At 39.5% G+C, this 13,814-nt stretch overlaps 1 protein-coding gene across 3 annotated transcripts in view; it reads right to left on the bottom strand.

Moving 5' to 3' along the window:
• The window catches only part of LOC109621448 (major facilitator superfamily domain-containing protein 8), a 41,353-nt gene that overhangs the window by 18,624 nt on the left and 8,915 nt on the right, over positions 1-13,814 (bottom strand). Inside the window, exons 1-2 of one of the 3 annotated variants that reach the window (XM_062856509.1) lie at positions 1,254-1,961; positions 537-1,192 (exon numbers count right to left, since the gene is read on the bottom strand). The exons of 1 other annotated variant lie outside the window; for it this stretch is intronic. In XM_062856509.1, coding sequence (XP_062712493.1) covers positions 537-1,192; positions 1,254-1,436 — 839 coding nt within the window. In that variant the 5' untranslated portion in view covers positions 1,437-1,961. Of the gene's footprint in view, positions 1-536; positions 1,193-1,253; positions 1,962-13,107; positions 13,764-13,814 lie in introns of those variants that run through there. One more of the 3 variants, XM_020075469.3, reaches the window with a different exon arrangement.

Here is a 13,814-nt window from a genome sequence, read left to right as displayed (position 1 = left end):
TAAATTTGCTTGAAATCTTCATGCTTCAAAAGTAATCGTTCAAAATAATCAATTTGAATAATGTTGTCGATGCCCTATTTCTTCTGTTACAACTGATCAACCATCGAGAGTTTTTCGCGGAAAACTCCCACCATGGCATCCCTAGCAGCGAGCCTCATCTCCGCGCAACTATCGACGAGCCGATTATTTATGTAAATAGACAATCGCAAATCATAATCGCCGGGTCGGGCAAAAATTGCTATCAACTGTCCACGCTTAAGAGGCGATAAGGCGGCTTCCCTCATTTACCGAGCGCTGCGGTCTGCCTGCGCGCCTAACGATGTGCTGTGCATGTGAGTGGTTTCTCTGCCTTGCCGGCTATTTGTACTATTTGCTAAGGATTCAGAAAGATAGTGACACTAACGGGCTGTGCAACAATTTATATCTCCAGTTCAACCTAGCAACTGGACGGTGACCCGGACCAAGCAAATCGATTAGGAAAAGTTAACGGAAGGATAGAGCGGAACTCGTGCGGCGCCGCACGTGTCATTACTTACGTTTGAATCGCTGTATAGGCGAACATCAGCAGGGCAAATGATGCCAACATGAGATTGATAGGTAGATATTCCAATTTCGATGATTTCCAAACTGCTTTTGTTGTTTTGGTGTCGAGTCCTTTGATGGCTTCTTTCAGTGCAATTTGATGGTCCTTGAATATGAACGGCATCATCAAAACAAGATTGATGCATCCAAGGACTGTACAGAACCATGCCACACCAGTATACATGTTGACTCTGAACAATCCAATGAAGATGAAACCTTTTTCTCCTAGTAAGGAAAAGATCGGCTGCAGAGCTGATCCACCTAATAGACCACCTGTTTGTGCTAACGAAAGAAACGACATAGCTTTGGTCCTTTCAGCAACTGTTGTGGCAGATGACATGTATGCTCGGTAGATCGTACAAGCTACAGTTGACATTCCGATCAATCCTCGCGATAAAAGCAACATATGCTTTCCATGAAAATTAATCTGTTCAATCGTAGCATAAAGCACATGGCCGAGTACAAAGGTCACCAAGAAGAACATGATCGGTAGCCTTATGGACTTCAGCCTGTTATTCCACCATCCAAACAAAGGACTGAAAACCAGTTGCAGCACTGAAGGTATTGCAAACACATACGTCAGGAACACTTTCTCTGCCGCCGGATCCAGCTGCAATCGACAACGGTTTAGCACGTTCACTATGATTCAAATGACGTAACAATCTTCTCACGCTTTTCAAGTACGGCCACATGGATGTTGCAACAATTCCAAACGCCAAATAGATCACGAATCCCATGTAGTAGATCACTCGTATTGATATCCATCGTTCTCGGTATTCACTGGCCGATTCGAGTCCTAGCAAACGATCACTTTCCGGTTGTTTCAACGTAAACACTTTTCCTAAAACACTCATTATCACTGCACTTAATTCTTCAACATGTGTCCATACCACTCGAACCGTAATCCACCATAGTTCTACTGCGAATGGGGCCCGGTTTAAAATTTGCAATCAGCTGTCGAATTTATGGAACAACCACTACCAAACAAGCACCGTCATCGTCACCACGCGCCGATAAGAACGGATTCGCGAGCGAGCGTAAACCATCCCATCCTATCAGTTCGATTGAGGAACGCTCGCTTTCACAATTTAATCAAACATACGTCGTATACAAGTGATTGTGATTCCGCGTATCACAAGATGATTTGCAAAAGAACTAAAATATTGAATTCGATGCACGTCACAATTATTGGCAAACACCAACACACACTGTACTGGATTAATTTCAAAGCCGAATCGGTAAGTGGGTAGCGCCTATAGGGAAGCAATGTGTTACTTAACTCCATTTCGTTGTTGCTTAATAATCAAAATGACAAATAATTTAAAACGTCGCGCTTTGCCGTCGTTCGGTCATTCACTTCCAAGTGCAATGTTTTGACTATCGCGAATAACGACTCTATCAAAATAATGTTCTAAAAATCTGAAAAAAAAAATCATAGTGGCTTAGAAAAACCCAATTAACTCGACGAGAAGGGCCCTGATAAAAAATGTTGTTTGGGATACAGATTTTCCAAAAGAGCCGTCTAGCTTTTCCTAAAAGTCATATGGCACCCTTGTTCTAAAAAAACCAAAACTCTACTGTAGAGGTTGTAGAGGGAATTAAGCAACAGCCTCGCCATCTACCAGCTCAAGATGAAAAAGGAACATGTAAGGATGGTATCACCGCTTAACAGTTACTCATAAAGATGAGCCTAGAATAGTAGGTCACTCGTCTGTACCGCGGGTGTTTAGCAGGTGAAAATGACTGTAGAATATGGTATTAATAAGCCCTGACACAAAGAGTAAATTACCTAAAATAATAACTTGTACTACGGATAGCTGGCGAATAGTAACACTGGGTATTTCAATACCTACACAGTTGAAAAATGTTCCATAATATAATTTATAAAGGAGTCCTATCGTACACATTTTTACACCAGTTTATAAATTTACAGCTTACTCTCACTATGAAGTTCGCATTCAGCATTCTATACAAGAAATTCTTTAATGTAAATTTCAGTGAAAATAAATAGAAATGTACATAATAAATAATGAAATATCAACAGAAGTGTTTCTTGCGAAAAAAAAAGTACATATGTAGAGATTATTGAAACATGCAATATCGTAAAGAATTACAGGTGGGAAGAAATTCCCGTAGGCAGAACAAGGCACTGAGACTTAAAGGCGGCTTTGTGAGAATAAATATACACCCAAACTTCCATTTTGATAACGAGTCAGGACTGCCTAAATGTATTTTTTACCAAAGGAAGCATCCATTTAGTACGTCACGCAAATTTGGGACTTCTCCTCCCCCCCCCCCCCCTTCGTACGGGTTTTTCGTGTACCTAATTCATTGCTTGTCACACTTTCCATAACCCCCATATCTCTATGAGCGTGACGTAATTTATGAATGCTCCCTAAATGGATTCATTACCTAAATGGATTCAGTCTATTACCTCAATGGAGTACAATGTTGCAAAGAAGTTTAAAAAGGAGAGTGACTAGGAGAATTTGGTGTCCGGCCATTTGACTGAATGCCGTTTGGCCGAATGTTGTGTGGCCGAAAAGGTCATTTGGCCGAATTCTGATTAAAAGAATTTGGAAGCGCGGGCAAACTCTGGATAACATTCCATAACCGGAGATTTAAGGGGGGTCATGCAGAAGGTGGGAACGAAACACGAAAAACCATGCAAAATTCCGTCAGACTGAAAAAATATCGAATGTCGGGTCAAAGTCGGTTCAATTTTTATCGTATGTTAGGCCACTGTTGGATACAGTGTACGAAGACTCCTACCCAAGTAACAAAATTAATTTTATAATGCTTTTGAAGTATTCTTCAACACCTGTTCTTTAAAACCATGCATAAACCAAACTGCTCTGCAACACGACATCAACTCAACCATAAACCCGCCATAAGACCAAAGAGGCCCATCCTAAGATGCTCTTGGAGAGTTGTTTTTAAATTTCTCTTAAAACTTGGTGTACTTCCCAAGTTGTCCTCAAGGCGAATTGCTCTCTCCTTGTAGAATTCTTCAAGTGTACGATAAAACGATAATAAATTTGTCAGTCTTGTTGCTGATGCAGCTTTTATGTCGACAGACAAGTTTGGTGAATTAAATTGAAATTAAAAACACAATGAAAATGACACATTATTGTAATCGGGATTAATTTATTACACAAATTAGAAATATTTCCGTGGTGTAACAAGGATGCCAAATGCCAAGCGAAATTCATCGTATATATGTTGCAAGATACTTCCAAAAATTGCAACGCGCTTCCATTATAACGCACTAATAAAATATTTAAAAATATTATTCCTGGTCATGCAAACATTGCTCATGAGTTTTCTCAACATGGCTTCCATTGAAATCTAGGCCGGTGGTCGGTCCATCATCGATGGTTTTAATCAACATCACCATAAGATCGTCTTAAATTTCTTTCAACTCATGCCAGAGCTAAAAGCATAACTCAAGAATACTAGGATTTATAACGTTCTCAATGCAGCCTAGTTGGCCTCCATCCAGAACGCCTTAAATTTATTTCATCTTATGCAAGGGTAAGAAGTATTACTCAAGAGTACTCTGGTTTATAACGTTCTTGATATAGGTTTATGCAAACTCCGCCAAGAACGTCATAAAACATGTACGCCAAATTGTAAACAAACAATAAATTATCGCACCGCGGTGGATTTTGTGAATCTCGTCCGATGAATTTATTTATCAGTCCGGTACCGTTGCCAACCAGGCAGACCTTTTTCGATAACCGGCCTTGATGCGGTGCAGTGCCTCATTCCTCCGGTCAGCACTTCCAACAGGTAAGTAGTTGTTGATTTCGAAGATCGATGATTGGAACCCCGATTGCACGGGAAACGACGTCCTAGATGACCATACCCACCTCATTTCGAATGCTGCAACCGGAGGAACTTGGCACTGCACCGCGTTGCGGTTGGGTTTCCGGGTAGGTGTTCTTGATTGGCAGCAATAATGGAACGATGAGAATCAAAATCTGATGCTTGATTTTTTTTTCTTGTATTTTTCATATACCAAACTATTCTTATGCGAGAACAGTTACTCTTGATCAAGAACGGATGATTGAAGATAACTACAAGAACCTTATAAAACTGAAAATAAGTTCAACAGTTCTTGTTGTGTTTATGGTTTTATGAACTGAACCTCAAGTATTCTTGGAGGTGTTTTTAAAACCACATATTGACGAAGAATAGTTGTGCTCAGCTGAGACTCCGATAAGATCAACTAGAATATGCAATGTTCCGATAAAACTATCATAAAAACAAATAAAACCAAATAGAATTAAGATTGTTACTTGGGTATAGATATAGGCTGAGTGTACCAGTTATCGCCAAAGTGGTTCTCTATTTGGCCATAGTGATTATTCGATCTAATATAAAATTTTGCATCATTTCAAGAGTTTTAATGACAAGATACATTTAAATTCTTGCTACACTTTCATAACAGGTCAAATCTCGACAACTTTTTAAATACCCACTATGGTGAAATAGGGAACCACTATAGCCATAATTGGTACACTTGCCCTACCAGCAGAAAATTATTTAGGCTGTTTTAGCAATATTGCAAGAATATCTTCAATTTAATGTTCTTTTTTGTTATTTTTTTATACATTTCATCACAATTTCTTATTGGAATGTCAATTTTTCCAATCAATTTAGGTTTGATATTAAGTTATATTTCTTCTATTTTTATATGGTTAAAACAAGTTTTATATTGAAATAATTCGGCCAAAAGAATCAAATATCTACAAATCGCTGATGAGCTAGCCAGGAATGGTTCTAATGAAAGGTTCATTGGCCCTGAGCATTTCTGCGGGATCTCAGACTGCTCTGTAAAAATGGAACTGAACAAATATATGGTCAGTCAAATCACATCAAACTGGAATGCCCTTCCCCATACGAGCCAATCCAAAAGGCTCATAACGATTGACCCCAAGAAAACCCAACTACTATTAGGTCTCAACAAAAGGGATCTCAACATCTACACCGGTCTAATAACTGGACACTGCCCCTGCAGATACCATCTACAAAAGATCGGAGCGATCCAAACCTCAAATTGCCGCTTCTGTAACGAGGAGAGAGAAACATCAGAACGCATTCTCTGCTATTGCAGTGCACTCACCCAACGTAGGTTCAAAGTTCTCAGCAAGCCCCTTTTAGGGCGTGCTGACATATGGATCTTATCCCCCAAGGACGTGATTGGCTTTATAAAGCAAGTCTCGCCAGAATAGGGGAGTCACATACTGTAACTCAGGATCTTTATTCATCAATAATAGATGATCTTGAGTTCAGACGATACTAAGGTATCGCCTCAGTGACAAACATGTTACTGAGATAACTTGCGTACCTCACAGCAAAAGGGTATATCACAATAGTTCAAAATCTGGACGCAGTGATCTTCACCCGACAAACGAGAGAGAGAGAATATCTACATACATATCTCTCCATTCTGAAATTATTTTTAAGTCTTCATCGTGTTTCTAGAATATTTTGTTGTCTATATTTATTAGATTTAAGCTGGTTCATCCCAATTGCTGAATACATCCATGAGTATTAGATATCAGAATCAATTTTTTGTTGAACTTTTTACGCAAATTTTGTAAGAGATTTATAAAGGAATTGTCGTATTTTTTCTTTCATTCTTAAAAAATATAAATTTCAAAAAAAAGAAAGGCGTTCATTTGAAACTTTCATAAGTACCACGTTAACGGTGATTTTCAGCTTCCAGTCTCATAAGTATTATTTTTTCAAATATACTTCTTACTTTTTCCAAATAAAATTTGCCAAAAATATCTCATATAATCTTAACATAAATAAGCTAAAAAGGCATAAAAAAGAGGGAAATTTGTGAATAAATTAAGCTTGGTCTTTAATGAAGGAATCTAGTTCGTGAGAACAGGTCTTGTTCCTGGGCATTTGAGGTGGAGCTAAGGGAGATTCCAGAAAGTTCCCAGAGAGCCCCCCCTTCAGAGGCGTTCCAGGGGGGTTGTTTCATGAAATTTCAGAGGTCTTTTAAGGGCGTTTAGTTAGGTTTTATACATGGGGGTCTCCAGTTAGCCTAGTGGTTAAGGCTATGGATCGTTTATCCGGAGACGGCGGGTTAGATTCCCGTTATAGTCGGGAAAATTTTCTCGACGCCCTGGGCATAGTGTATCATGGTGCGTGCATCACAATATACAAATTCATGCAATGGCAGACAAAGAAAGCCCTTCAATTAATAACTGTGGAAGTTCTCAAAGAGCACTAAGTTGAAGCGAGGCAGGCCAAGTCCCAGTGAGGACGTTGAGCCATAAAGAAGAAAAGGAAAAAGTCACGTTTTATTGGCATTTTAACCTTTCAGGACGCGCACCATCATGTAAACGAAACAGCACCACGCTCGCGCTGTATACGACTAGCGAGATTTTATGGTAGTGATGTACTTTTTACAACAGCGCGCGCCCTTAAGGGTTAATGGGGTTATAGGCATTTCAATAGTATTAAAGGAGTTTGAGGGGTGTTTTAAGGCATTTCAGAGAGTTTCAGGGAGTTTTAAGAACATTTTAAGGGCATTCCTAGAGGTTTTTGGGATGTTTGATAGCATTTCAGGGGCATTTTCAAGTGCTTTTGGAGCCTAGGCATCCGAAGGGGTTCCAGAGGCATTTCAAATTAATTATGATTATTTCAAGGGCGTATTGATGGAATTACAGAGGTTCAAGGGACGTTTTGAGGTATTTCCGGTCAGGATCAAATCAAGGTGTTTCAAGAATCCCCTCAAATTAAAGGGCATTTCGTGGACGTTTCAAAAATATTGCAATGGGGTCTCTGATAATCATCTGAAACTTCCTGAAATGCCTCAAAGATCCCCCTAAAGCCACCTCTGACCTATTAAGCTCACCTGTTCGGGCTCGTTCGGCAGGCTGTTCGGGCTCGTTTGGAAGTTGACCATCAATGTTAACTTCTTTTCCCGATCAGCCTAGATACTGGATCGCCTGATCCAGTGGTAAGAGTTCACTAAACAGGTGACCCCTAATTCATGGCGTTATGCGGCTTTATGCTTACCGTGCCAAGGAATGAATGGTTAGGGGGGTCTAATAAAAACCTAACTACAAACGGAGCTTGTGGAGTACTAGGGCGCCCTCCACAGTATTCTGCCTGCGCTAACCGGAGCAATGGTGCAGTTGACCTTGTGTTTCTCCGAAATAATCTGCTATCCTTCTTAAGCCTCAACTGCGAGGCTCAATAAGGGTGGGATTATTAGTATGTTGTTTATTAGCTTTAATTATAACTAGGGACAATGGAAATTCGCGGCAAAATTTCTCAAATTTTGCGGGCTGCTATTGTGAATTTCGCGATAATTTCGCGGACTCATATTTTTGACCGTATTGTTGAGGAAAGTTTCAATTTTGAAGACCAAATGAAAAATTTAGTTGAGTTCTGTGAAGAGCAATCATAAATTCATCGAAAAAGTAACAAATTTGATGAAAATCTGATAAGAAAAGTTTTTATCATGCAGATGAGGAATCGTAAATTACTCTACACTGTCAAAAGCTAATAGCCAATTTTTGCTTAAAAGTTCAAAATAAATGTAAATTTGTAGGGTGTTTTCTCAAATCTGCCAGATTTCGCAGCATTTCGCGGGATATTTCAAATTTCGCGATCAATGCCCAATTTCGCGGATTTCGCGGCTTCCGCGAAATCGCGAATTTCCATTGTCCTTAATTATAACCTATATGGCTCTTCGCATTATGCGTTCTTCACAGTGTCCTCTGTGTATGTTCGTCTCTGGCGCTCTTCAATCGGTACCGAATTGGTTTTTATCGCTGTTCTTTTTTCTTGTGTTGTTATTGTAAGAGTTCGATCGTGCCTAGTTTGGGTAGTGGCTATGGTTATAACAGCTCAGATCAATCTTCAGCATAAAATAACAGTTTTGGTCCAAGAACCTTACTTTCGTAGGGAGGATTTCTATGTAGATGTAATGTTTTAATTAACACCAATATGGTTCCGCATTTTGCGTTTGACCCGATGTTTGCCACTTTCAGTAAAATTGAAATGACAATCTTGCGTGTCATGCCTCAAGCTCCAAAATGTGTTGATAAAACTAGGGGGAGTGGGGGTAAGACGGACCGGGTGGGTAAGACGGACCACCGACTAGTTCTGGCACTTAAGAGCTAAAATTTAACTTTCTTTTACGATTAACTCTATCTTCTTATCAGTTGATGATTATTGAACCACTCCATGAGAGAATTCATATGTCAAAAGTGCAAAAAATAATCAACCATTTACCAGACTACACACTTTTGTGCTGGGAGCTAATATTGAGGCGGCAATAAATAAGCTTTTTAACATTAAATTGCTAAGTTTTTGCACTTTATTTTGAGTTTCCCAGTAGTTTTAAACTGTTCCGTCCTATACACAACGACATTCAGGTAAATTTCATGGATTATAAATAACGGTTGTGGAATGAATATTTTGCGTTGTGTGGGGGTAAGACGGTCCGCCTTGAGGTTGGGTAAGACGGACAGTGTTGGGGTTACTTTGATAGTGCCGTAAAAAAAACATTAAGACCCACACATTGTTCACAGATTGAAATCTATGGAGTACAAAAATGATTATGGAAGCCGTATAAAGCATTTCACATTGATTTTTTATTCAAAAATTCATTTTATTAGAATTTTTGTTGTTGGAACATTTTGAACTTTGTAAAATTACCAGAGCATTGCATACTGTTAGGCGTTTATCAGTCTATGGAGGTTTCCAATTTACAAAATAGATTTTAATTTGCAGAAATACGTTTCGCTAAGAGATTTAAGGCCAAATTTAGATTCTACTATGATTGATCTACCGAATACAAACGGCCACAAACAACATTTAACACAATTAGAGGCGTATTAGCTTAATTTCAAAACGTGTCCATCTTACCCACCCTACCGGTCCGTCTTACCCACACTGTTGAAAAACATACATTTGGAGATCACTTTTTAATTATCTCAAAAGTCATGGAAAATCAAATTTTATTGCAAAATCGGCTTGCAGACTGTAAAGTACCTTAGTTGAAGTATATAGTATGGAGATAAAATTTTAATTATCGCATTGTTTACACTGTCAAAATAGAGTGTTTACTAAACATGTCCGTCTTACCCCCACCCCCCCCTACTTGTTTGCAGCCTTGCCATTCCCAAATCTTGGTGAGATTATACTGTCAAGTTTATTCCGTAAGTGGATAATGTCTTCGTATGAAGATCAAACCTATCAATTTGACCTCTTTCTTTTGAAATGATTAGCACGCTTTGTCGAGCATCACACCCGTGATGTTTTTCTAGCAAACATGCCTCTCCATGGGAACCAACATGCTTACAAAAATGGAAAGTCCACTGTGATTTTTCTACACAATGTTGTTTACGATATCGGAAAAGCATTCATTCAAAAACAATTTTGTTTGGGTGTTTTCTCGGATTTCCAGGATACTTTTGAATACGTACCTTTCGATTCCATATTGGAAGCCGCATGGATTGTCCTATTTATCTTTCAATGATTTCCAATTGGATTTACCAAATGCTCAAAAACCAACATCTCTTCTCGGCATTACGTCAAGCAGCGATTAGGAAATTGAGTGTTTGTGGATGCCCCCATGCGGGAGTCTTGTCATGATTTTTGAGGAATCTCGTAGCAGAAACGCAATTGAGATAACTCAATGTGGTTTTCCTACTTATGATTTTGTCCATCACAAGCCTCAACAGGTTGCTTCATTTGTAAATCTTAGCTGAGAATCCGACTGTGGAACTTTGAATCATTTGATATGTAACTACCCAGTTTTTACGCAACTGCGTTTCCGAGTACTCGGTATACACTTGATTAAGTGAAACTGACCTAAGAGGCCTGAATCTTCAGGATGTTCTGTTGTTCTGAACCCGTTGTGGCAAGTAGCTATAGGCTTACTTTACGCTTTATGCGTTTTTCACAGTGCCCTTTTCAGGGCGCTGTTTGAACCCGTTGTGGTACGCTTATGCGATTATATCGACCCTATTCCTTTACCTTCCCTTTCCCTATCCCATCCCTTATTCCTCCCTTCGCTCTCCCTCAGGTAAATGATGAATAGGCTCGTATTCATGGCGATGGCACAAATTTCCCAAATGGAGGAGAACGTGCCTCTTGAGCCGACCTACTGATACCTGATACCTGATAAGCTCACCTGAGACCCTCCGAACTCCACAAAAACGCCTCCGAAACGCTTTTGAAACCAGCTTAAAATGCTCTGAGAACTCCTGAAATGCCTCCGATACCCCCTTAAAACCCACTAGGACCCCATGTAACGCACGTGAGACCCCCGGAAACCCACGAAAACGTAGGGTATATGTACCATTAGTGTGGGACACGCTTGTATGAAAAAATAAATCCTTGCTGCAGTCGACTTTTTAGATCCCCTTTAGGCCCCATATGAACTGTACAAAATTTCAGCGCAATCGGTGAAACTATAATTTAGCGCAAGCGGTTCAAAGTTTGCATAGGATTTACTATGGGAAAAGTTACACTTTCAAACAAAAAATCCCAGAGGTCGCCCTTTGTCTCTTTAATTCAAATCGATCAATGCTTCATGTAGAAATAACATTTACGAAACTTTCCTTCGAAGACCGCAAAACGATTGGATGCTTGTGGAAAAAGTTATTGATTTACAGTCAGGTTTTTTTTTACGCGGGGGATACGTACCGCGTAAAAAAAAAACTCAGTTCAAAATCCGAAAAACCGCGCAAAAAAAGTCTCACCATTTCTCGACGAATCATGCAAAAATAAGACGATGAAATTTTTTTTTGTATGAAGTTTTCATTTACGCGGCCGCGTAAATGAAAACCGCGTAAAAAAAAACCTGACTGTATTACCGATTAGTAATCCAACCAACGGCTTTTTGTTTTGTTTTAGGCAGAATCCATTTATTACGTAACGCTAAAATCGACATTTTTTTACCCCCCCCCCCCCCCCTCCCCCTCCGTAACGTTTTTTGTATGAAAATCCGAAAATTTTTATATGGACCGTAACGCTCGGTCATACTCCCCTCCTCCCCCTAGAGCGTTACGTAATTTGTGGATGGCGCCTTATCAGCAGCACTGCTGCTGCCGTTGTTGTATGGGGTGGCGGGAGGCATCACCACCCCCAGAAACAGCAGCAGTCAAGGCAGCAGCTACAGTGCTGCTAATAAAACAAAATAAAAAGCCGTTCGTTCGATCACTAATCGGTAATAAATCTATAACTTTTTCCACAAGCATCCAATCGTTTTGCGGTCTTCGAAGGAAAGTTTCATAAATGATTTTTCTACAAGAAGCATTGATCGATTTGAATTAAGGGGACAAGGGGTGACCTCTGGGATTTTTTATCTGAAAGTGTAACTTTTCCCATAGTAAATCCTATGCAAACTTTGAACCGCTTGCGCTAAATTATAGTTTCACCGATTGCGCTGAAATTTTGTGCAGTTCATATGGGACCTAAATGGAATCAAAAAAGTCGACTGGAGCGAGAATTTGATGTTTGTCCCATACTAATGTACCATACCTTGGCATAATATGCAAGCCGCTTTGACAATTTTGACCATAACTCGTGAATTAATAGCACTAGAAATGACATGTTGTCCCTATCACGCATTCTAGATAATGCATGTTTCACCACTTGGAAGTGAACTAACGTAAATATTCCAGAACTCGCTTACTTACGTTGAAAAGATGGTATGCAATGTTGGTCTACAGTACACAAATTGGTCTATTAGTGGACACAACGTTAGCCTATTGCTTTCCGAGCGCTAGAACCACTTATTCTCTCATTTTTTCAATATGTCTGCTGAAGTATTATCACTGTTTGTTCACCAATCTTACTATCAAATTACATTTTCGGAGACAAATTTTCACCAAAACTATGAATAAATCACTTAAAATACAGTTATTTCATAATTTAGTAACAAAAACAACGCAACCCATTTTTTGTGATGTATTTCTACAGTCACCGCACACAAAATCATTCTTCCTGTTCTTTCTTTCTGGTTTATACGCAAGCAATGTTGTTGACGTCACTTTATTGATGTTTTTGACGTCACTTTACTAATGAGCCAAGATTTGGGTACATAGTGAAAAAAATGGCCTCAATATTCGGCACACATTTAATTTGTAAAATAGTTATTATTCGTTGAAAACAAATCTACAAGTTCAAAATAGCGTCTATGACCGTTGCATCAAATCATCAGTTGTCGAAAAGTCAATTCGAAATGTCCCTGAATCATGCCATTTATAGACTACCCACTAAGCCGAAGAATCATGGCATTTCCTTATGCACAATATTGATACTGAGTAACTTTTCCTCTTTTTATGCAGGGCATAAAAAAGATTCTTAAAATTAAAAGTGCATGAAAATAACATGCATAAAAGGAGGTTTTAGACCTCCCATGCCATGACATGTCCAAATGTATTATTTCATGGTATTTTATGATCCAGTTAAATTATCCTTGAAGCAGTTAGAAAAAGTCTTAGAGAATTCATCATGTTGGAGAATAACAATACTTACGTTTGGATTGCCGAGTACACGAACATCAGCAAGGCGAAGGCAGCCACCATGAGAGTAATAGGCAGATATTTCAACTCCATCGACTTCCACACATCTTTAGTGGCCGTTACGTCTTGACCATTCATCGCTTCTTTCAGTGCAATGTGTTGATCTTTGAACACGAAAGGCATCATTAGGATCAGATTAACACATCCAAGAACTGCACAGAACCACCCTACTGCGGTATACATGTTTACTCGAAACAGTCCAATGAAGGAGAAACCGTCTTCACCCAGTAGGGAAAACAGAGGATGTACTGCCGATCCTGCCAACAAACCACACGTTTGCGCCAGGGATAGAAACGACATGGCTTTTGTTCTTTCCGCAACAGTCGTAGCCGATGACATGTAAGCTCTGTAGATCGTGCACGACACGGATGCTATTCCAAACAATCCTCGAGAAATGAGTAGCATGTACTTTTCGTAAGCGTCGATCTCTTCGATCAAGGCGTACAGAATCTGACCAGCCACGTACGCCACAAGAAAGAATAACATGGGCTTCCTTACGGAAGGCAGCTTGTTGTTCCACCATCCGAAAATTGGACTAAACACAAGCTGTACCACCGATTGTATAGCAAACACATACGTCAGGAAAGCCTTCTCTGCATCTGGATCCAGCTGAAAGCAGTAACTATTAAACACAGCCACTAATACCCAAATTATGTAACA

Source organism: Aedes albopictus, chromosome 3, assembly GCF_035046485.1.
Source record: "Aedes albopictus strain Foshan chromosome 3, AalbF5, whole genome shotgun sequence".
Classification (NCBI taxonomy): domain Eukaryota; kingdom Metazoa; phylum Arthropoda; class Insecta; order Diptera; family Culicidae; genus Aedes; species Aedes albopictus.
Note: the sequence above shows the minus strand (reverse complement) of the source record. Positions and strands in the feature narration are given on the sequence as shown.